The sequence below is a fragment of the Bos indicus genome, chromosome 8 (genome assembly GCF_029378745.1).
Source record: "Bos indicus isolate NIAB-ARS_2022 breed Sahiwal x Tharparkar chromosome 8, NIAB-ARS_B.indTharparkar_mat_pri_1.0, whole genome shotgun sequence".
Lineage (NCBI taxonomy): Eukaryota > Metazoa > Chordata > Mammalia > Artiodactyla > Bovidae > Bos > Bos indicus.
This window is the reverse complement of record NC_091767.1, coordinates 105,442,810-105,465,758: the sequence shown is the minus strand read 5'-3', so window position 1 is coordinate 105,465,758 and position 22,949 is coordinate 105,442,810. Positions and strand designations below refer to the sequence as shown.

Sequence of the window (22,949 nt, the reverse complement as noted above, 5' to 3'; positions counted from 1 at the left end):
TGAGTCCCGAGTGGAAAAGTGAGCTTCTCAAACTATAGCTGGCACTCACTCCAGGTGTGTCTGACTCCTGAGTGCTCTCTTGACCACACTACAGAGCTTTTACCCAAGTGCATGGCCATAGAAGAACTGCTATCTAGAGGAAAACCTCACAGAACCAGAAACATGAATGCGTGGAGTATCTCAAAAGCAAAACCAGTCATATGATTTCACCACCCCTCCTGTCCCCACTGTCCAGAATGGTGTCTCTCACTTCCAAATTTCTTTACTGAAAGGCCCCACATGTTAGCTCAGAGGAGAAGAAGAATGTGTTCAGATGCAGTCACAGTAAGGGATAACGAATGGATACTGTCCTAAGAGACAGAAAAGAGCCTGGAATGTTGGACACCTGCCATAACAGAGGGGCTGGGAATGTGCAAGTCAGATGATTTCACAAGATTGCTGGGAATGGCACGCCTAGCAAGAGAGCACCTCTTCTAGGGTCAGGACCCCTGGGTCACTTTCTGGCCCCAGTGCTCATGGCAATGCATACATGACCTTGCATGAATTCTTCCTTTCTTGGACCTCAGTTTCTGCATGGCAAAATGAAATGATGACTTCTGGCTTCTCCCAGCTCTGGCTGGAGAAGCTCCAATACTTCGGCCACTTGATGCAAAGAGCCGACTCACTGGAAAAGACCTCCATGCTGGGAAAGATTGAGGGCAGAAGGAGGAGGCGGCAAGAGAGGATGAGATGGTTGGATGGTATCACCATCAATGGACATGAATTTGAGCAAAGTCCAGGCGATAGTGAAGGACAGGGAAGCCTGGCGTGCTGCAGTTCATGGGTTCGCAAAGAGTCAGACAGGACTTAGCGACTGAACAGCAACAACTAGGTTGAGAGGCACGGTTCAGAAAAGGTCAAAGGAATTCTGGAGCAGCAGCTAAAAACCCTGAGGTGAGAATACCCTTGACTTTTGAAATCTGAGCACTGTTCAGAGTGAGGTGAAGGTGGAGGTGGGGGATGAGGGAGACAGAAGAATTATCTAAGAGAGAAAAGAAATCTACTGCTTCCTCTTATCACTGCTCACATCTAAAGACTTCATCATTAGCATCTGTGTGATCTTGAACAGGTTTTCTTTTCCACGGTGCTCCTCTGTCCCCAGGAAGGATTGGGTAGCGGTTTACCATTAACCACTACTGGAGTAGGAAATGGCAACCCACTTCAGTATTCTTGCCTGGAGAATTCCAGGACAGTATAGTCCATGGGGTGGCAAAGAGTCAGACACGACTGAGCACTAACACTTACCATTAACACCTAGTGGGGGCTGGGACCCAATGACATTCTAGACCCTGCCATCTCCAGAGCACTAGGATGATAAGATGAGGAGAGTAGCCTGCACTTAGGAGTGATCTGAGAAGTCCTCTTTGGCAGTGACCCTGTTTTTGTGGGAAAGATGCCTTGATGAGACCCTTAGGATAAAGTTGAATCCTCCAGGTCTGGCTATCTGCTTCTGAGAAAGATGAAAGGGTCTCTGCCTGAGAGAGGAGAGGGGATGTGAAAATCCTACAGGGAGAAAAATCAGGACAGGACTCTGAGGGAGAGGGTAAGTGGCGAGGAAGAGAGTGAGGGGCTGGCAGGAAGGTTAACCGCTGGGCACTGAAGGACATGGCCATTCCGCTCATATGCTCCATGGTATTGAGTATCTTCTGGAAACCAGTGACTAGACTGAGTTTAAATCTCGGACCTTAGATAGAAGTAGACAGTGGGCCTCTTAGAAAGACTTTTTTTTTTTTTTTGGCTGAGCTGCATGGCATATGGAATCTTAGTTCCCTGACCAGGGACCAAACCCACACCCCCTGCAGTGGAAGCATGGAGTCTAAGCCAATGGACCACCAGGGAAGTCCCTGGAAAGATCTTTGTGGGATGAGGGCACGCTTGCTTTAGAAGCCCATCTCCAGAATCAACATCCAGTGCACCTCACGTGGTTGAGTTGAAATTGACAAGGTCGGGGTGCAACGATGCGTTTTTAGCCATTGAGTTAGACATTTATGATTCTGAGACTGAGGCCCTTTCTCTTAAACTCGAGGACTTTCCCTCGTGCATGTGCGGGTGCAGTGGGTGCTGCTAGTACTCATGTGATAAAGGGCCCTGGCAGGAATGACTCCAGAGCTGTGGGCCTGCAGGGTATCTTGTGGACACCTCGATGAAGGCTCAGAACTTAAGGGGAAGTCAGGATATTCGAGAAAACTTCGCCCGGATTCTAAGGGACTGGTGTGTTTGCGGTGCTATTCACACCCGTGTTACACTGGTCTCAGGGCCACACTCAGTGCTTCTCCTGGGTGGAAGCTTCTGGTCCAAGCACATTAACCTCTAGGTCCTGAGTGGAATGTGGAGGATGGAGCAAGTCTCCACAGGTCCCAGGACTAAGGCCTCCATGGGATAAAGAGGTCAGGGGCCAGGAGGACAGCCACTGCCTAATTCTCACGAGAGTGCCTCTTGGAGATGAGTATTTACTAAGTACTTACTCTGGTTTTGGCAATTTTATTCATACCATCTCTTTTAATCCTCACTATGCCCCTTCAACATGGACACTTTTACACCCAGTTTACGAATGAGAGTACTGAGGCTCAAGGATGTGAAATTGCTCTTCTAGGATCTACTAATATCTCCCAATGTGAAGTTCATCTCCTGAGACCAGACAGCTGGGGCAGAACCAAGAGTTCAATCCCTCTCTGTCTGATGAAAGCTCACACTCCTTTTGCTTAAATCTTGCTGTGGGGAAGGAAAAACAAAGGGTGTAAAGGGAACCAAACAAGAAATGGGGGAAAATTTTGTTTTGATCACTCCTAGTTAAGAATCTTCCTGCAGTGCAGGAGACCCGGGTTCAATCTCTGGGTTGGGAAAATTCCCTGCAGAAGGGAATGGCAACTCACTCTAGCATTCTTGCCTGGACAATTTCATGGACAGAGGAGCCTGGTGGGCTACAGTCCATGGGGTCACAAAGAGTCGGACACGACTGAGGGACTAACACTTTCACTTTGGCCTTCCCTGGTGGCCCAGATGGTAAAGAACCTGCCTGCCAATGCAGGAGACATTAGAGATGCAGGTTCATTCCCTGGGTTGGGAAGATCCCCTGGAGAAGGGAATGGCTATCCACTCCAGTATTCCTGTCTGGAGAATTCCATGGGCAGAGAGCCTGGCAGGCTATATAGTCCATGGAGTCACAAAGAGTTGGACATGACTGAGTGACTAACATTTTCACTTTATCTTTTGGCATAAGAAGCAAGGAACTATTAACAAGTTCAAGAGAGACGACCAGGACCTCTGCCCAGCCTTTGCTGGCAGCAGACCCAAGCCAAAGCATTGGGCCTGGAATCTGAGCATCCAATAATGCTGGGAACCAAGGGCATGGTATGGCAGTGGGTCCTAGTGGGTCACTGTGGCCACTGGAGAGGTGCTGCCCTGTATTCTCAAGGGACGAGCAAAGTGGGGATCAACACCATCAAAATGACAGTCCTTCTAGGGTCACACCTCCACACTGAGGGCACCCCTCCACCACAGTCGGCAAAGAAGCAATGAAGGACAATCACTTGGATTAAGGATTACTACTGCAGCCCTCATTGTAGCTAATAATCGATGCTGATTTATACACCTCCCTTATACACCTCCCCTTCCCAAGGACCTCTGACTCAGAGGGGAAGTGTGATGTCCTAGTCTGGAGTTATTAATAAGCCCCGTGTCTGAGCAGATGGGGCCAGGGACAGGCTCAGATAAGGTGGAGGGTTTGCAATTTCCACTTGTCTCTTTATCTCTCTCAGATCTCAATCTCTAGGGCAGCTCAAATAAAATGTCTATAACTTTCACACTCAAATCTTCTTGGCTAAAAATATGAAGGGACTTTGGTTTGATGCAAAGAGCTAACTCATTGGAAAAGACATTGGTGCTGGGAAAGATTGAGGGCAAGAGAATAAGGGGGAGGCAGGATGAGACGGTTGGATAGCATCACCAACTCAATGGATGTGAGTCTGAGCAAGCTCCGGGAGTTGGTGATGGACAGGGAAGCCTGGCGTGCTGCAGTCCATGGGGTTGCAAAGAGTCAGACACGACTGAGCAGCTGAACAATAGGAAAGGATGTATCCCAGAAGTGTTTTCTGCTTCTCTTCTGGGGAAGTTTAGTGAGATATCTGGGTATTTCATTCATTTATTAAAAGAAACATTTTCTGTGGTTTTACTTTCATTGATTCATTCAGCTGCCCAGTCTATACACTTTATTGAGTCTTACTATGTGTAGTAATCTTTCAAAGTTCTAAATCTTCTTGAAAACTTGGAGACACTATCAACCCTCTCCAATCATCCAAATGCCTGGAACTCATGAATTTGTAATATGAGATCTAAGTGAAAGTGAAATTGAAGTTGCTTAGTCATGTCTGACTCTTTGCAACCTCATGGACTGTAGCCTACCAGGCTCCTCCGTCCATGGAATTCTCCAGGCAAGAATACTGGAGTGGTCTACCATTTCCTTCTCCAATATGACATCTAAGTTGAAGGGAATTTATAGACCTCCCTCCAAACCCCCACACAACACACAGAAGTCTGCTCATTCCCACTCTATAGCATGACGGATCCCAAGGTAGGACCCACGCTTAGTGAGATATCATTTTGGTTATCTGATGTAGGGGCAATGTTTCCTTTGATAAACCAAGCAAAGGAAAGTCCTGGCACCTTTGAGAACTGGGTATAATGCCCAAACCTAACACTCAACTAGAAGCCAAGACTGTCGTTCTGATGCTGCTGCTAACTTGCTCTGTGATTCTGTGCAAGTTCCTGCCTTCCTGTCACTGGACCTCAGTTTCATCATCTTTCCGATGATCAGTTACTCCTGCCGAGTTGAAAGAGCCCTTTTGGTCTTGAGAGTCCGGGTCGCCCAGGTCAGCCTCTCACTCATTTCCAACATGAGTCCTCTTCCCCAGTTTGCCAGACTATGTCTTCTTGCCTGAATACCCCAGCACCTGGCCCAGGAGGTGCCATTAGCTTCTCCCTCCTAGAGTGAGTCCCCTTGGAGCTAACCCCTTCCTAAGGGGCAGCAGTGGGCTTTGGAGAAAGACACATCTGGGTCCCGTGGTGGAGCCCTCCAGGAAAAGCATGGCCTTGGACAAGTTCTTTCAACTCTGAACCTTGAGTTTCTCCTCCGTGAAAATGAAAGTAATAACAATACTTTCCTCTTAGACTTATTGGACTCTCACCCCACCCAATGAACTAGTCACATCGGTTCCACATGCTATTTTCTTAGAATCTTCTCTTTCCTTCTACTTTCCCTCCCTTCCTGCTTTTCTCTTTCCTCTTTTGCCAGACTTGGAAGATCTTAGAGACACCACTGGAGAAGGCAATGGCACCCCACTCCTGTACTCTTGCCTGGAAAATCCCATGGATGGAGGAGCCTGGTAGGCTGCAGTCCATGGGGTCGATAAGAGTCGGACACAACTGAGCTACTTCACTTTCACTTTTCACTTCCATGCATTGGAGAAGGAAATGGCAACCCACTCCAGTGTTCTTGCCTGGAGAATCCCAAGGACAGGGAGCCTGGTGGGCTGCCGTCTATGGGGTCACACAGAGTTGGACACGACTGAAGCAACACAGCAGCAGCAGTAGAGACGCCACGCTTGTCCACACTCTACTCTCTCCCCAGCTGCACAACACGGCAGTTTGCATGGATGGGTTGCACAGAACAGGTGGGAGGGATCAGAAGCAAAGACAACACGCTGTCCAAGCCCTGGTGCTGAGTCCCCGCAGGAGGACCTGGAAGCGGCCGCTGGGTCTCGTACCTTTCAGCTGCGCCGGGTGGCGGCACTGGAAGGAGCACTTGCTGCCAAAGGTGGTGCCCTCAAGGCAGGAGAATGAGGCGGCGTAGACGTGGTGCTGATCCGGGACACCGCAGTCCACTGGCTCGCACGCCACCTGCTTGTTCCACTTGCCCTCCTTGCAGGTCACCGTGACGCTGGGTCCTGTCTGGAAGACGGAGGTGGGCACTGTGAGATGCGGCGGGTGGAAACCCACCCATGGGGAAAACCCTTCTCCCCTGGGCTACGGCACTCGGAGATCCATACTCGACATTTAGCTCCCTTTCCGGGATCCCAGCAACTGTTTGAAAGAGGTACTTCAGTTCCCACTTTACAGCTGCCGAAACTGAGGCTCGGAAACATTAAGTGACTAGCTCCAAGTTTCATAGCTGGACAAAGGCTAAGTGGGAATTGAGCCCAAAGACACAGCTCTGCAGGGCTGTCTGGAGAGTCTCCCAGATAGTTATTTCCATCGTGTTGCTGCGAATCTTAAGGCTCAGACTTCTCAGGGCCAGAGGACTTCTTTCATGAAATAGCCTCTGAAACACAGCACAAGAGTGGGACGCTGGATGTTAACGTTTTTATCTTTTCCTGGCCCTGGAGGAGCAGAGGGGATTGTGCTTGGCACAGAGTGGGCATTGCCCTGGGGGGATGGGAGAACAGGATTTAGTTCTGGGTGCTGTGAGATCATGGGCAAGTCCCTTTCCTCACTTGAGCTATCCTTTTGGCATCGAAGCCAAGCGTTGCTCTAAGAGCCACTCCCTGCTCCAACATATGATGCTTCAACATCTGGGAGAGGTGGGCGTGAAGAAGGAAGGAGGCTAGGCAAACGAAAGGGTTGACAGGGATTCAACACAAATTAGAAGACAGCACGGCTGGGGGTAAGAGGGCAAGTTCAGGCTGCAGGGCCAAGGCAAGGTCCGTCCATGGTAGCCCAGCCCTGGGGGCCTCCATTCAAGGAGGAAGCCGCCACATCCCAGGCGTTCGGGGATGCCAGATATTGAGCTGGGATTTTAAAAGCATGGGACAATGTTCCCCTCTTCAGTGCCCATCAAAGGGATGAAAGGTCCCTTACTGCCAAAGCCAGCTTAATTGCTTTCACAGGAGTTCAGACCTGCCGTGTCTGACATACGGAAGCAGGTGTCTAAGCAACTGAGGGCCCCGAAGCTCCTTGGTGGGACTCTTTGCAAGTCCAGAAGCTCTGTGCAAACAGGCATTCCCAGCAATAAGGAATGTGCCCTTGCCCCCAGAGCATGAAGGGGGAGTCTGTTGGCAGGGTCCCACAGGAGGCTGCACATGGAATCCCCAAATTTCAGGGCTTAATTCCCTGCTCCTACCCGCACCCACCTGAGATCCCACAGCCACACTGGCTGAAAGCACCATTACAGCACATCTAAGTCCACCTGAAGCCGCTATCCTCCAGCAGGACTCAGCCTCTTCCCAAGGCTCCCCTGTGGCTGGACTCCAAGCCACACCCATGTGGGCCGCTGGAAGGACCTTCATCACCCATCTGACCACGTCACTTCCTTCAACAGCTCCCTGCTGCCCTAAAGAGGACCCTCCTACTCCCTGACCAAGCTAACAGGGCCATGCACCAGCACACCTTGCTTGCCTCTTCAGCCTCACTGCTTGGGGAAGTTCAGTAAAACAAACATCTGTCTGTGGCACCCTCCTTCTCACTAACGGGCATCCACATATTCCTGTCCATGCCCAGAGCCTGCCTCCTTCCCTCCCTGCAATGTGCGACCCTCTGCCTATCTCTCCAGTTTTCAGTTTTCATGTCACCTCTTCCAGGGAGCTTTCCTTGACTGCCCCTGTGCTTCCAGAACTCCCTGCACTTCCCTTCACAATGTTTATCACATGGTACGGCCATTACTCACGCATCGTCTGCTCCTGGTCACTAGTCACTAAGCTCCTTAAGAGGAGGAACTAGGCTCATCTTAGTGACTTTTTTCTCTAGCACCTAGTACAGCATACCTGGTGACTCAGATAGTAAAGAATCTGCCTGTAGTGCGGGAGACCTGGGTTCAATCCCTGGGTTGGGAGGATCCCTTGGAGAAGGGAAGAAGTATTCTTGCCTGGAGAATCCCCATGGAAAAAGGAGCCTTTCGGGCTGCAGTCCATGGAGTCACAAAGAGTTGGACACGACTGAGCGGCTAAGCACACACAGTACAGCATCTGGCTCCCAGTGCACAGAGGTTTGAATAAATGAATGAGCATTGCATTGAAGGGGGCTCACCTATTCTGAAACCAGCCCACTCAATTGTAGCAGGGTTCTGACTGTGAGGGTTTCAGTCCAAAAGTCATGCTCAGCCCATGGTTTTCCAGATTTTCAACCTACACGGGGGACGCTGGTACCTGTGGTATGAATCACTACTCTGCACAGGAACCATTGTCTCAGAAATCCCAGACTGAGGCGGTCTTTCACTCAATCCACACCTCTTTACTGAGCACCTACTATGCGGCAGCAGTGCTTCAAATGCTGAGGATTCAGCAGAGGACAGGTTCAACAGCCGCTCAGCCTTTCGTGGGCTGGAGAGGGACTCTGAGCCCGGCATCCACACACACCTGGCTTTTGATGAGCTCGTCATCCCGCTGTATCTGGAGCACGTAGCCTGTCCGGCAGCGCACAGCGCACTGGGCTCCGTGGTACCCGTCACTGCTGGAGCAGTTGAGCGAAGCGTTCTCCACAGCCAGCTTTGGGCAGTCCGCGGCCTCGCACGCGAAGTGCACACAGCTGAGGAGAAAGGGAACAAGAGGGTGAGGGCGCACTTTCTTGCAGGACCGACGCACTCCAGCCGGAAGACAAAAGCTAGTGGGCTTCCGCTCCAAATTTCAGGAGGCTGACACGGGAGACACACAGAGCGGACAAGACTCTGGAGGAGCAGTGGCCAAAGTTTATCACTAAGTGCACAGTTTATCGAGACAGACAAAGCAGGGCCCAAGTCCTACATCTTAAAAACCTTACAAATGACGAATCTGCAAATGCTGTAGAACCTTCATTTTCCATCTGCAAAACGGGAATTATTATGATTACAGCAAGTGCTTGTTGAATCTCTCATCTGCCAGGCACTGAGCTGAATGAAAGCCTTTTCACATTTTATAACAGCACTCACTTCCGGGGCTCGTTGTGAGAATTAAATCAGATAGTTGAGCCAAAGCATGGAGTGGAATTCCTGGCACATAAGGACACTAAGGTATGGGTAAATCTATGCTCTATTACCTACAAGCTGTCTAACTTAGGGCAAGGCCCATCGCCTCTCTGAGTGTCAGTGCACTCCCAGATTCGGCTAACCCACAGCTCCATAAGATTCAACTGCGGTCCTGAAGGTGGAAGTCTTTTATAAACTAAAGTGACTTCAGAACGGTTAATAAAGTTGTGCAGAGATCGCACCATGCATCTTGCTGTGGCTGCTGTTGGCACTTTCCTGCCAATCGGAGTTCACGTGTTCAAGTCTGAGCTCCATGAAAGAGTCTACAGGAAGCTTTCTCATGTCCCCAGGCAAGCTCCCTTGCAGCACTGGGCCCCCCTTTCTCTCACGCCCTGGCCTCTTGTTCCATGCACTGATCACAGGTCTGGGGTGCCTGCCATGTGCCGGAATGCATGCTAACCCTTCAGGAAAGGGAAACAACAGAAAACCCCCACGCTTACATGATCTTTCCCCGTATATTACCGTCACGCAGACGCTTAATAACATTAGCGACCATTCACCGATTGCTTATATACATGAGCTCACCCATCCTCATGGCGACCTATGAGCTAAGTGTTACTCATTTTACTGTTGGAAAGTCGGGGAGTGGCGATATCGAGTTACTTGTTTAAGTTCCCATCCAGATGTGTGACTCCAAAGTCCTCATTATTAACCTCACCCCACACCTGGACTGGAACTTCCCTGAGGGTAGAGATAATGCCTGTTTCATTTCGGAGTACTTCGCATTGCCAAAGAAAATGCCTGGGATGAAATAGATGTCTCCTAACTAGCAAGGAACAAACGGTGGCAGTGTCTTGCAACAGCTCTTAAGTGCTCTGCAAACATCAGGATATTGAATTTGAAGGTTTCTAGGAGGCAGTTCTCTCTAATGCTGCCCCTCTGGCCCTGTTTACCCCAACTCCTGGTGTATGACATATACAGATAGCTGGGGTTGCCATTCAGAGCCTTAAAGTGTTTGTTTTCCTGTTTCTATCGAGGACATGCGGAGCGGGGTGGGGGTCAAACCAACTTAAGAAGGAACTCTCAACTTTTTGCTTGGTGTTGGTTTCAGGACACCCCACACTGAGGGTTTTATAGGAATGCGGTTATTCATCCCTGGTCTGTATCCCCTGCTCAAAAGTGCGGTGAGAAAGTGGGATAACTGAGTGGGGGAGTGAGGAACAAACATCTCCAGCACTTAGCACAAACAAACTCACTTTTAAAATACTGGGACAAAGGTAAGTGTTCAACTCAGGTGTCAGACCCACACTGATGTACGCTTTGTGGCTTCCATATACCCGCCTCCCCTTTACAAGCGCAGGACGAGCTCGGATGAAGCGACACTCGCTGAGACTTTCTGATGCCCTGCCCTTTTTCCTGCTCTGACAGCCTCTGCGCTGTGCCACCCGGAAGACTGTAGCTGTGGAGTCAACATGAGGTCTTTGACACCAAACAATGCATCTGTTCACGTTGTGTAAGAGCTGGGGGAAACAGCCACATGGTTCCAATTTAAATAGATTTAAGTCCGTAAGCTACCAGCCTCTAAGCAGGTCTTCTGACCTTTGCCTTACAGTTGGACCATTCTCGCTCTGCACACCCAGGAGGCCCCCGCTCTCCCATCTGATGACGGACCGGGGGGCCTCTGGGAACCCTTTTTGAAAGACAAGGGCTCTGGGCTTCTCTGCGCTGTGTGGCCATTAAGGTAAAAAAAAAAATGCTCTCCCTCCTTCTGTGCACATTAAGGTTCTCCATCGTAGGAAAAGGAGAAACTAAAAAACTTGATTTCCTCGAACAGAAAGGACCTACAGCTTAGCAGGTGGGCAGATCTAGGCTCCAGCCCAGGCTCACCATTTATCTTGGAAAGTCATGTAACAACCTGAGCCTCAGTTTCCTCCTCTGTTGAGTGGAGGCCATAAAGTGACCCATCTCTCAAGACTGTCAAAACAAGATGACGTGTCATCTATTCAAGACACCTGCCTGGGGATCTCACTGCATGGCGGACACCAGTGTAAACGCTCTGGGTTTGAGGAGGGAGGGCACGTGCCAAAGGCAAGTCATGAATAGGCCAGTTTTAGACGGGAAAGCGCATACAGTAGGGGCACTAACCCAGGTGAATCTACAGAGGGCACCACCTGGGGGAGGGGTTGGCGGGACACTCTGCACAGAGGGGTCGGGGAAGCCTCCTCCAGGGACACCTGAGCTGAGACTCGGATGATACGAAGGGGATCAGCCACGTGAAGGTTTGGTGCAGAGGGAATTCCAGGCAGAGCGAAGGGCACGTGCAAAGGTCCAGGACAGGTTGGAGCTCCGCCTGTTTGCAGAACAGAAAGGCCCATGCATAGAAATGCTATGGAAACTATGATGTACCACGAGAAGGGCGTCCCTCTCCTCTGGCTCCTCCTACTACAGAAGGAAAACATCCCCTATTCACATGGGCTGCCTGACCAAAAAAAGTCTTTGTTCAAATGGGGAGAGCTGATGATCAGCCACCTTTCTCCATTGCAGGACTTCTCAGAACCTTGAATTCTAACGCATATGCTGGGTTTCCAGAAGGGACTAATGCATGCATAACTTCCGGAGCTCTGACAGCCTTTCCCCGTGGCACGTTTCTTAGGACTAGGGTCCTCTGGAATGTATCTTAGGGAATGTGGCCTCCCTGCATTTCAGGACATTCGTCTGCACCTGGCTTATAGGCTTGAGGACAGGAAAGAAAGGGGATGAGGAAGCACTACGCCCCAGGTATTGGCAGCTGTGTTTTACCTACATCATCTTATCCGCATCCTCATTGTAATTCCATGAGGTAGGGTTATTATTCCCATTTGTGAGAAGAAGAGATTAAGTCTAAGCAAGTTTAAATCACTTGCCCAAAGGCACTTGGTGTGGACAGGATTCCGGTGTAGATCTGCCTCTCTGACCCTAAGTCCCTGCTCTTCCCTTCATTGTCCTGTTAGCTGAAAAGGGCTGTGTGAACACATTGCCCCAAAATGATAAACATCACCCCAGCGGCCCCTCCCAATAACTCCCTGACACAGCTCTGTCATTTCTGAAACACAAAAACAAAAATCAAAACAAGGAAAACAAAACAAAAGCCTCTGCCTTCATTAAAAGAGAAAAGGAGTGGGGAGGGATTTCACCGGCGATGGGCTATCATAAAATAACAAAAGAAGGGGGGAAAAGAAAAAGAAGCCACTTCTCAGAAGGGAGGAGAGTGATTGATCCCAATGGGGAAAGGGATATAGGTAATGTTACCAATAAAATTCGCACACCCGGGCAAAGGTACACGAGGCACCATCCCCGCCCTATGCAAAGATAATCAGATACTTACGAACTGTCTTTTCTTCTTATACTTATGTAAGTTATTTACGTAGAGACTCAAGTTCATACAGAGGCAGATCCTTAAGGGATCTGACAGTCCTCCCATTGTCACCCCCCACAGTCAACTGAAAGGGCCCCCGATTGTGCATAACGTGGGATGCCTGTGTACCCCTCAACTGGGAGAGAGGAGGCCAGAGGTCAAAGGCCTGGTGAGGGCTCCGCTCCTGGCTCCCCCTTGACACATGGCTTAACTCCTGTGGTTGCTTAGCTGCAATTATGCCAGGGGGCAGTGGGGACAGTAAACAGGCAGCTGCTTTATAAATCTTTCTGAGCAGCTCGGCTGGGGACACCCAAAAAGACAGCACGCGCACACTGGAAAATGGAGGGGAAATGCTCTCGGCACGACTGCCACAGGGTCACTTGGGAAGTGAGACTGAGAAAGAGTCAGCAAGGTAGGACTCGTTTTTCTGCCCAGCAATGAGGCTACGCAGGAAGTGATCCCAACAGGCTCTTCTTCCCTGGAATTCTAGAAACGAGCCGGTGGTGTGGTGGGTGCGGCGTTGGGAGGCAGGGTCAGCAGCTACAGGGTCCGGCCGACCATCTGAATGGCCAGGTGAGCTGAGTGGGGGGTGGCCAGTGGGAGTCTCCCGTCCCAGGATCTGAGTGGGCCCAATGTTCCAAATCTTGTGATGTGTTTAAGAGTGGAATGGATTCTGGGCTTTACTCTGTACTCTCTTGATAGCTAACTGTTACAAGTAATTTAAAAACATGTCAAACAAGGGCCAAAAAAACCACAAGTTGCTGGGGCCTCTGGGACAGCTGTTTTGATACCTCTGATGATGGCGGGGGGTGGGGGAGCATGGGGCAGGGGCGGGGAGAGCTTTGCCCTGGAAGTCCCAAGACCTGGATTCCAATGTCGTGTGGTTCTGCATCCTAACCCACTGGGGCGACTTTGGAAAATACTTTCCCTGCCTGGACCTTAGGTTTTCCATCCTCAAATAAGGGTAAGAACCCAAAGAATCTCTTCATGCCTCCTAGCTTCCAGGGGTCAAGTCAGGGTGTGGACAAAACCATGGAGATGTATAATTTCAGAGCCCACTGGAAAGGGAACAAGTAGACTTTGATAATCCGACGTTTTGACAAGGATATGGAGGAACAGGGGTTCTGACAGGCAGGCCAGGGCTGGGGGGGGCAGGTGGCGGTGGTTGGACAGCATCTTAGAGAACAGTCAGGCATATCCATACAGGTGATACGGGCGCGTGCTTAGGCGCAGAAGTTCCATTTGCAGGCATAGCCCCCAGGCTAGCTGTTCCCAATAGATGTTCCGTGAGGTGCTGATCCATTCGAGGGTGGGGACACTGGGTAGACCTGGGGACAACCTGAGGCCTGGGCCGTCCGGCCGTGAGAAGCTTCCTTCTGTGCTCCCAATCTTCCAGACGGATTCCTAGAGAGCCCCCAGTCAGGGCACAGACTCCAGGGTCTCTTGGTTCCAGCCTGTAGGCACCCACTCTGATGCCACCACTACCAATAACTACCAGACTAAGTTCACTCTGGCTGCAAGGAGTGAGTCTAGTCACACAAAGAATTTATTGTCCCCTTGGAAGGAAAGTTATGACCAACCTAGACAACATATTAAAAAGCAGAGACATTACTTTGTCAACAAAGGTCCATCTAGTTAAGGCTATGGTTTTTCCAGTGGTCATGTATGGATGTGAGAGTTGGACTATAAAGAAAGCTGAGTGCCAAAGAATTGATGCTTTTGAACTGTGGTGTTGGAGAAGACTCTTGAGAGTCCCTTGGACTGCAAGGAGATCCAAGCAGTCCATCCTAAAGGAGATCAGTCCTGGGTGTTCATTGGAAGGACTGATGTTGAAGCTGAAACTCCAATACTTTGGCCACCTGATGCAGAGAGCTGACTCATTGGAAAAGACCCTGATGCTGGGAAAGATTGAAGGCAGGAGGAGAAGGGGATGACAGAGGATGAGATGGTTGGATGGCATCACCGACTCAATGGACATGAGTTTGGGTAAGCTCTGGGAGTTGGTGATGGACAGGGGAGTCTGGCGTGCTGTGGTTCATGGGGTCGCAAAGAGTCGGACATGACTGAGCGACTCAACTGAACTGAACTGAAGGTTGGTCCTCTAAAGGCTAGCTGTCAATCAGAGCTGCCTCTCTCTGGGTGCTCCGACATGGAAAAAGTGGGAAAAGTTTGAGGTAGAGAAAGGAAGAGAATGCAACACATGAGAGGGAGGGGAGGAAGGGGGGGAAGGAAAGAGGGGAGGGAAGGGAAGACGCCAAGTTTCTAAACACATGGCCCACTGAATGTTATACTAAACTGCTCAATCTCTGTGTAACTATAGGCTGGACAATGGCGCGTGCGTGCGTGCGTGTGTGTGCGTCCAACCCCTGAAGCCTCAGCTCCTGACGGTCCCTTTTCTCACTGAAGAAGCCTCATAGCTTCCCCCCAACCATCACGAGGGCCCCCTTCCCTCCCGCTTCCCCTTCTTGGTGTGGAGCTGGAACTCAACTAGAATTCCACCACTGAACCTCTCCTTTGGAACCGGATCCTGTTCTCCTGGGTCTCTGAATTTACTCCCAAGTTCCGCACGGGGACAGAGACCCTTGAATCTGGGTCAGAACACACACGGCTGGACTGATTTTGCCGTGATGAGGTTTCTCCCCTGGCAGCTCACCAGCTATCACGTTGCCCTCAGGAGAAGAGAAAGAAAGCGAGGAGGGAAAAGAGGATGAGAGAGGAGAAAGGGGAAGAGATGGAGGAACAGGAAGGAGGAAAGAGAGCCAGAAGGAGAACAGATGGGGAGGAGAGGGGAGTGGGGCTCTGAGTGGGGAGAGGAAGGGGTGTGTTGGGGTGGGTGGGGGCCACACTTTACTACCTGGGAAGCAGCTGAGAGTCAAGTGGGCCATTTCCACTAGAGCAGCTGAGCTATAAAAAGGCATGCTATTTACCTTGCTGTTTCGAGAATGAAGAAAAACATCCCGCGGCTTTTTACACTTGTTGCTTATTTTTCTTTTCTTTCCTCCTGGTTTGTTTGTTTTAATGCATTTGCGCATTTGCACAGTCCTGTCTGTTAGGGTAAATCCCTCTTCAGCGCCCCAGGAGCAGCTGCGGTCCTCCCCGACTCCCCGCCCCACTCCCTCCCCACAGCCCTGGCATTCAGGAGGAGCAGCCTCTCTTAGACCCAGGGAGCTCAGGGTCCAGCCAGCCAGCCCCGGGAGCTGCGCCTCCATCGCTCCACTCCATCCCACTGACGAGTGCGCACAAGAGAGGAGCCCTGGGAAGCCCTCTTCTCTCCTGGATGAGCCTGGTCCTGGTGAGCAGAGTGTGGCTCTTAGGGGCGGACAAAGTGAGATCCTACCTCCCACTCTCTGGACAGTCTTGGCTCAGTCGCTCTGTCCATACCTCACCAGACAGGTGAGATAATGAATAAGATAATGAAATCAATGTGGGTCCCCTCCTCTTCCCTCTCACTGCTCCTACCTCTTGGGAATCCCAGACTGTTCCAAGTGGAAGGAGCCACACAGAACACAGATCCGTCACTGCTATCGTTTCACATGTCGGGAGACAGGCCCAGAGAAGAGAGGGGTCGGGCTCCCCATCCCACCACCAGCCGGAGACAGGGCAACGTCCTGCCCCAGCTCTGTGTGTTTCCATGAGAGGTCGAAGGACTCAACACATACTTATTGATGGACTTGTTTTCAAGGTTAAACACTTCTTACTGTTTACTTGGGACACGAGAACTGCTAATGAAGGATTCAAAGAAGTCAGCGCTGGCCTCAGTCAACTCGGGGATGGTCTTGGTGGCTGGTTAGGGATGGGAAAGCGTTGCAGAGAGGGTCTGATGGATTTGCATTTTCCGTCGACATTGTTTCCCTGGGTTCTGAGAATTAACTTATTTTTATAGTCTGGAGAGGCAGGGATGAAAAAGCCCTCTCAGGGTGAAATACAACAATGAATGATATTTAAGGAGCTCTTTTGCCTCTGAAGGATTGCGACAGACTTTGCACAACAGAAGCTAGAGACAGTGGGTGCAAAACAATGTGGGTTTTGCAACCACCTTTTGTGTCCTCTGGTAGCAGGGGCGTGGGAAAGGCTGGGGTCCCCTCTCCCCACTCCTCTTTCTGTCCTTCTCCCAGGTATACAGGGCAGGGCTGAACTGCCCTTCAGAGGGCCTTGCTTTGGGGAAGCCCACTGAGACCCCCAACTCTTTAAACGAACGTCAGAGATGCTGTGTGACTCTGGACCAGCCCTTCCCGTTCTGAAAACCCAGAGGGTACCACGGAAGTTTGGACAATGCAGATATACTAGATGAGCTCCGAGGCTTCTTCCAGCTCAACTCTAAGAACTTTATGTGGAATTCTGCACAGAAAAGCATCAGCATCACATCAGCAAGTGGTGATAAACACTATGAACACATTATCTGTGCACAGTTCCTGAGAGTTTCCAGGAACACTTGCATCTGCAGCACATCTTTAACTCTCATGACCACCCTACCGGGTAGATATTACTCCAAAGGAGACAACTGAGACTCACCCAAGTGCAGTGGGACAGTCGGGAAGGGGCAGATTCAAATCCAGGTCAGAGTGTCACTACAGCTCATATTTTTTCCAGGAAGGATCCCCCTCTCCTAGCTCCACACTAGGTATATTAACAGATACAGATCAAAGGCACCACAGAGCCGTGCGGTTAAAAGACAGACACCAGGACCACTGGGGACATCTCCCAGGAGGGTTATGCCTCTTGCCTGTGCTACTTAGGAAGCAGAATGTTCCAGTATTTCAGAGCTGGAAGACAGCTAATCCACCACCCCTCACTTTATTCAGATGAGGGTGCTGAGGTCCAGAGAGGGAAAGTGACTCTCCCAAGGTCACCCTGCAGGTCGGCGTCAGCACTGGGACCTCGAACAAGGTGAAAGAGGTCCTCCTCCCACAGCCATGTCTCTACTGCCCTCCCACACCCTCTGGAGCTCAGAGTCATGGGGTCCTCTCAAGCCCCAAGGCAGAGCCGGCCAGAGGCCAGACGATGGAGAAGGGAGAAACACACAGACTTTTTCCTGTAACACCCATGGCCTCCCGGCTCCAGGGTCCACCCCGGCACGCAGACCCAGGGTGCCTTACCTCTGCTCGGCAGAGCTGTAGGTCTCCCCTCTCTGGCAGCTGCTCAGGGTGACGGGGTCAAAGTTGTCGAAGGAGCGGAGGGCCACCCCCGAGATGGCGACCAGGGGTGAACTGAAGCTCACGCGTACCGCCTGGCTGTGGTAGAAGGGCTGGCTGAGGTCATGGACCACAGGGATAATCAGGGGATTGTTCCGGCAGCTCAGGACGTGGAAGCCTGTCAGGGGAGACAGAGGGCCGGGGGGCCAGGCTCATTACTCAAGGCCAGTCACGCCCTCCCCAACGGGCCCTTCCCGAAGCCCCCAGACCCTTTCATGTCACTGCACAAAAGCACCATTGGGTGGCCAGTGGGGATTTTGAGTTTGATTGAAAGTTTCTTTGTCTGCCTTTTTCTCTTGGCTCCAAATCTTTCCAATCCCCTCGCCTCGCCGCTCCCTAAGCTCTCCCTTCACCTAGCGCCCACAGCCCCTCCCTCCCCACCAAAGGGCCACCCCTGGGCCAAGCCTCACTGGCACTCACTTCCCTCCCACCTTGCTTGAGGGCTTGGCTGGTCTGAGCTGCTAGTTTTCAGGCAGTCATCAAGATGAGGGAAACAATTCACAGAAATAGGTCATTGTTGGGGTAAAAAAAAAGCCTCCTCTCATTTTTAAGCTAGGAAGCTGGGACCAGCCCTGTGCGGTAAGGACCTCTGCACCCCTTTGGCAGAGAGGAGAGGCAGAAACGTGGCAGAAGGCGGCTTTCCAGGGGGACCCAGAACAGTGTGTCACACAGAGTCCAAGGAGAATCCAAACGGCTTCACCCAGAAGCTCTCAGTTCTTTCTAGAAGTCCCAGGCTTTGAAAAGTGGTGGGGAGTGAGTAGGGCGGGGAGAGAAGGTACATAAGGAAAGGGAGGAGAATGATGGGGTGGGTTGGAGTTGGGAAAACCAAAGCTGGCTTTGGTGTTTGATGGACATCAGGTCTTGGCTTAGTGGGTCTCCCTGACATCTCAAGTGGTAGAGTCTGCCTGCTATGCAGGAGACCTGGGTTTGATCCCTGGATTGGGAAGATCCCCTGGAGAAGGGAATGACTACCCACTCCAGTATTCTTGCCTGGGGAATCCCATGGACAGGAAAACCTTGTGGGTTACAGTCCATGGGGTTGTAAAGAGTTGGACACGATTGAGCGACTGACACAGGTAACAGATACTCACTTCTTTACTATGTGAGTTCACCAAGCCCCTGACACTCAGTGTCTACCTCTAAAAAGTGAGATCATCCTGACCAAGCACTGGGAGTCCTGTTCTGCTGGGCGTGAGGCTCCCAGTCGAGCAGGTCTGCATCTGTGGCCCACTGGCATAGAGCCACAGAGCCTCCATGCGAATGCCAGGGTGCTGAGGATGCAGGACAGGGGAGCCGATGGGGAGGGACAGATGGACACTCGGGCATCAAATAGCAGGATCCAAGGATCTCTGCTGGAGCCCGAGTCTTTCCCATTGCTCTGAAAACCTCTCCACAGAGCCCTTTGCGATGCCAGGACAGCTATGAAAATATTTGCTTCTTGCTTAGGGACATTTCCCAGGAATCTGGATAAATCCAGAGGGGTTTCCTTTCCCTTCCTTATTAACGCATTTCCCCCATGCCTTGAAAACTGACCAAATAAGTAAACATAAAAACAAAACAAAACCCCTCCCCACTGCCTGAGCTGTGGCTTGACCCTGACGTAACCCCTGGCGAGCTTGCTTCCTATGGGGCTTTGAAACGAGCTCCTTGTGGAATTGCACGGGCACAGCTTTGAAGCCGGGACTTCTGCACTGGCCTGGAATTCCAGAGTAGACGGGGCAGGGTGTCTGGGCAGTGTGGAAGGGGATGGTAGGGCTTTCTGAGTGTGGGGTCTTGTGCTCGGCACGGGTCACCACATCTCAAGTGAGAGCTCATTTGCTATCATGGACGCTCCTGGTTACAGGGTGAAGGGCAGTGGGCGATGCTTCTGAAAACCCGGCTTTCCTGCTTGCTGACTGGCTCTGGCCATGTGACCCAGGCCTCTCAACGTGTCTCTTTGGGTCTCAGGTGATGATACATATAATGGAAAAGCATCTTTACTCAGTCTCCTTCCCAGGGTCCTCTGAGATCTGCTAGGATGCCTGAGGGTGAAGGCGTTGCGGGAGAAGGGACCTACTGAAAAGAGGACTTTGACCTGAATCTCTTCCCTCATCCCCATCTGATTCGGGCTTTTCTAGGTGTACACACATACTTATCCTGATCTGAAGACACCCTGATGGGAAACAACCCCAAGAAGAGGCGACGGGAGGCGAGAACTCATTCTCAGCCGATCCTTACAAACCACGCTCGGGCAGATGGGGAGGCAGGTAGCAAGGGCAAGCCATACGCTCACCTAGATCGTGGCTCTGTTCGTTGGTATCAAGCAGCTGGACGCTGATGGTTTCTTGCTTCTGGTCCCCATAGTAGGTCCCATCGGTCACCAGGTGGACGATGACGGCTGTAGCGACCATTGGTTGAGAAAAGTATGCCTGAAATGCAGAAGACGTAGGAGGCTCAGCCGTGCAGCTAGGCATGCGGTGGTGGGGCAGCCCCGGGGCAGGGTTTTGAGAAGAATCTTCCATTTCGGGAGCTGGACAACTGATCACGGTCCATGGTGGGAACAGGGAGACAGTGAAACCTCAGAGCAAAGAGCATAGCCTCTGAGGTCAGAGACTGCTCCAATCTTGGCTCTGCTCTTTTCAAGCTGTGTGATGCCCAGTGATGGCTGAGCCACTCTGGGCCTAAATTCCTTCACCTCTAAGTCACGGATCTGTAAATAGATACATCACAGGATGCCTGGGAGGCTCCGGGAAGATACTCAGACGTCCAGCACACACTAAAACCACATGAAATGAGGCTTATTATTCATCACTGCTCTGTGCTGACCAATCTCTGGACTAGGCATCGAGGAGACGAAGGTAAACAAGGCATGCCTTTCATTTCTGTAGATGGTGGAGTTCAACACAGGTGAGCAACACACACTAACAACACTCGGAACAACCACAGTCCACAGTCGGGAAGACGGGCCCGCGACAGCTACAGAATACCACGGCACATGATGAGTGCCATCCAACAGTGGGCCACACATGGAGGACTAGAAGCAAAAGGACAGTTCCTTCTCCCTGTAGGGCTCAGGGAAGACTTCAAGGCAAGGCAGCTTAAAAGAACGACATCTAAATGATATCTAAACTCTCGGCCAAAACAAGACTGACTCAAGGCATCCCATGAGCAATTAAGGGACTCCATTCCAGGAAGCATCCTGCTGCTAACTGTTTTGCTTTCTGTCCTTGCCATTAACACCCTCAGCAGGTAGACAAAACCAGCCTACGAAAGGGCCAAGGGAGACAGTGTTTCCTGGGGGCCTCTGCTGGACAGGCTGAGGCTCTCAAAGCTTTGACTTACCCGGACCCAGAAAGTGGTCTGAGCCAGCTGGGAATATGGGTAGCTGATGGTGCATGGGTACCAGGCGTGCTGGGAAATGCCTTCGCTGAGATCTATCACCTTGGTCCGACACACCTGGAAAAAAAAATAAAGGGAAACAGATGTCTTAGAGGGTCTTGGAGGTTGAATTAAATTCAACTCAGCAACACCTCACTATCCACCTATTCTGTTCTTGACACCACAGGAAGAAACAGTGATGAACAGACAAGAGTCTGTTCCAGGTGCCCACATTCTAATAATGCAGATGAGAAGATCTTCAGTGGTATTCAGGAAAGGAGGGATAACACATTTGGGTGGTAGAGACGTCAGAGAAGTTCTTGTGGGGACAGGTCCTGGAGGAGTTGACACCTGATTCGGGTCTGGAAGAGTAGGGTGGCTGCAGATGGGAGGGTATTGCCCATGGAAGGAAGAGAAGTAAAGGCTCAGAAGAAAGCAGAAGCCCAGGATGATGAGCTGCCTGGTATAATCAGAACTTGGGGAAAGAGGCAGAAAGGCAGGCCTGAGGCCCTGAATCTGTCACGGACGCTGAATACCAAGCATCCCTTCAGGACAAATCTGTAAATTGTGCTCAGAGCCAGATTAATGACACAGACCGGAACAGCGTCAGCATCTGTTCTCCCCAAAGAATATCGGCCCCACCGTTTGGGTATGTGTGTCGTATCTACACACACACACAGCCCCTCAGTCTCAATGACAGATATACCAAATGACATTCCAAGAAACACGAAGCATGTAGAGATGAGGAGAATTCTTCAAACTGAGGAATTTCCTGTCCTGATGTCATTTCATCCCACTGGTTTAATCATTCATTCCAATACTATTTATTGAGTAACTGCAATTGGTCAAACACTCTGGGACAAGACATCAGACAAGGGAGCAGTGGGAGGAGCTTGGGGTGACAACGTGTGCAGGCAATCTGTCAGCTGTAGACTAGAAAAGAACTGTGATGGAAACGGAGAGGAGCAGCCACGATACTCTCGAGCTACGTCAGACTCTTGGCAAAAGGTCATCCCAAATTAGTGTTTTTCCTTGCATCTCTATGGTGACTCCTTTCTCAATATTCTCTGGGAATTTGGGCCTGTCATTCCAGATCTGTGGGTCTCAGATGACTCGCCTAAAAAGTAAAGTTAACTGAGAGACCTCTAAGGTCTTATAAGCTATGAGAAAAAAAGTGAGAGGATCTAATGTCAATTACACAAACAAACATACACATGTAAAACAAAAAAAAAAAAAAGGAAAGGAAAAAATATATATATATACAAGGATCAAGACTATCCATTCCAGCAATATCTAAAGTAGCGAAAGATCAGGGATATACCATCATCAAAACACCTACAAACCATAAATGCTAAGAAAAGGTGTGGAGAAAAGGGAGCCCTTCTGCACCGTTGGTGGGAATGTAAATTGATACAGCCGCTATGGAGAACAGCATGGAGAGTCCTTAAAAAACTAGGAATAAAACCATCATATGACCCAGCAATCCCACCACTAGGCATATACCCTGAGGAAACCAAAACTGAAAGACACGTGTACCCCGATGTTCGCTGCAGCTCTATTTACAATAGAGGACATGGAAGTGACCTAGATGTCCATTGACAGATGAATGGATAAAGAAGCTGTGGTACAGACATACCGTGGAATATTACTCAGCCATAAAAAGGGATGCATTTGAGTCAGTCCTAATGAGGTGGATGAACCTAGAGCTAATTATAAAGAGTGAAGTAAGTCAGAAAAAGAAAAACAAATATTGTATGTTAACGCCTGTATATGGAATCTAGAAAGATGGTGCTGATGAACCTATATGCAGAGAATCAATGGAGACAGAGAACAGACTTATGGACACGGCTATGGAGTCAGGAAGGAGAGGGTGGGATGCATGGAGAGAATAACATGGAAACATACATTGCCATACGTAAAACAGACAGCCAAAAGGCATTTGCTGTATGACTCAGGGGATTCACACCAGGGCTCTGTAACAACCTAGAGGTGTGGGATGGGGAGGGAGGTGGGAGGGATGTTCCAGTGGGAGGGGACA

General features: G+C 50.5%; 1 protein-coding gene across 1 annotated transcript in view; it reads right to left on the bottom strand.

The window, feature by feature from the left end:
* Positions 1 to 22,949, bottom strand: part of PAPPA (pappalysin 1) — a 267,860-nt gene that overhangs the window by 60,697 nt on the left and 184,214 nt on the right. Inside the window, exons 11-15 of the mRNA XM_070795369.1 lie at positions 20,876 to 20,989; positions 19,827 to 19,962; positions 17,459 to 17,672; positions 8,385 to 8,553; positions 5,802 to 5,985 (exon numbers count right to left, since the gene is read on the bottom strand). Of these exons, the coding sequence (XP_070651470.1) occupies positions 5,802 to 5,985; positions 8,385 to 8,553; positions 17,459 to 17,672; positions 19,827 to 19,962; positions 20,876 to 20,989 (817 nt within the window). The remainder of the gene's footprint in view (positions 1 to 5,801; positions 5,986 to 8,384; positions 8,554 to 17,458; positions 17,673 to 19,826; positions 19,963 to 20,875; positions 20,990 to 22,949) is intronic.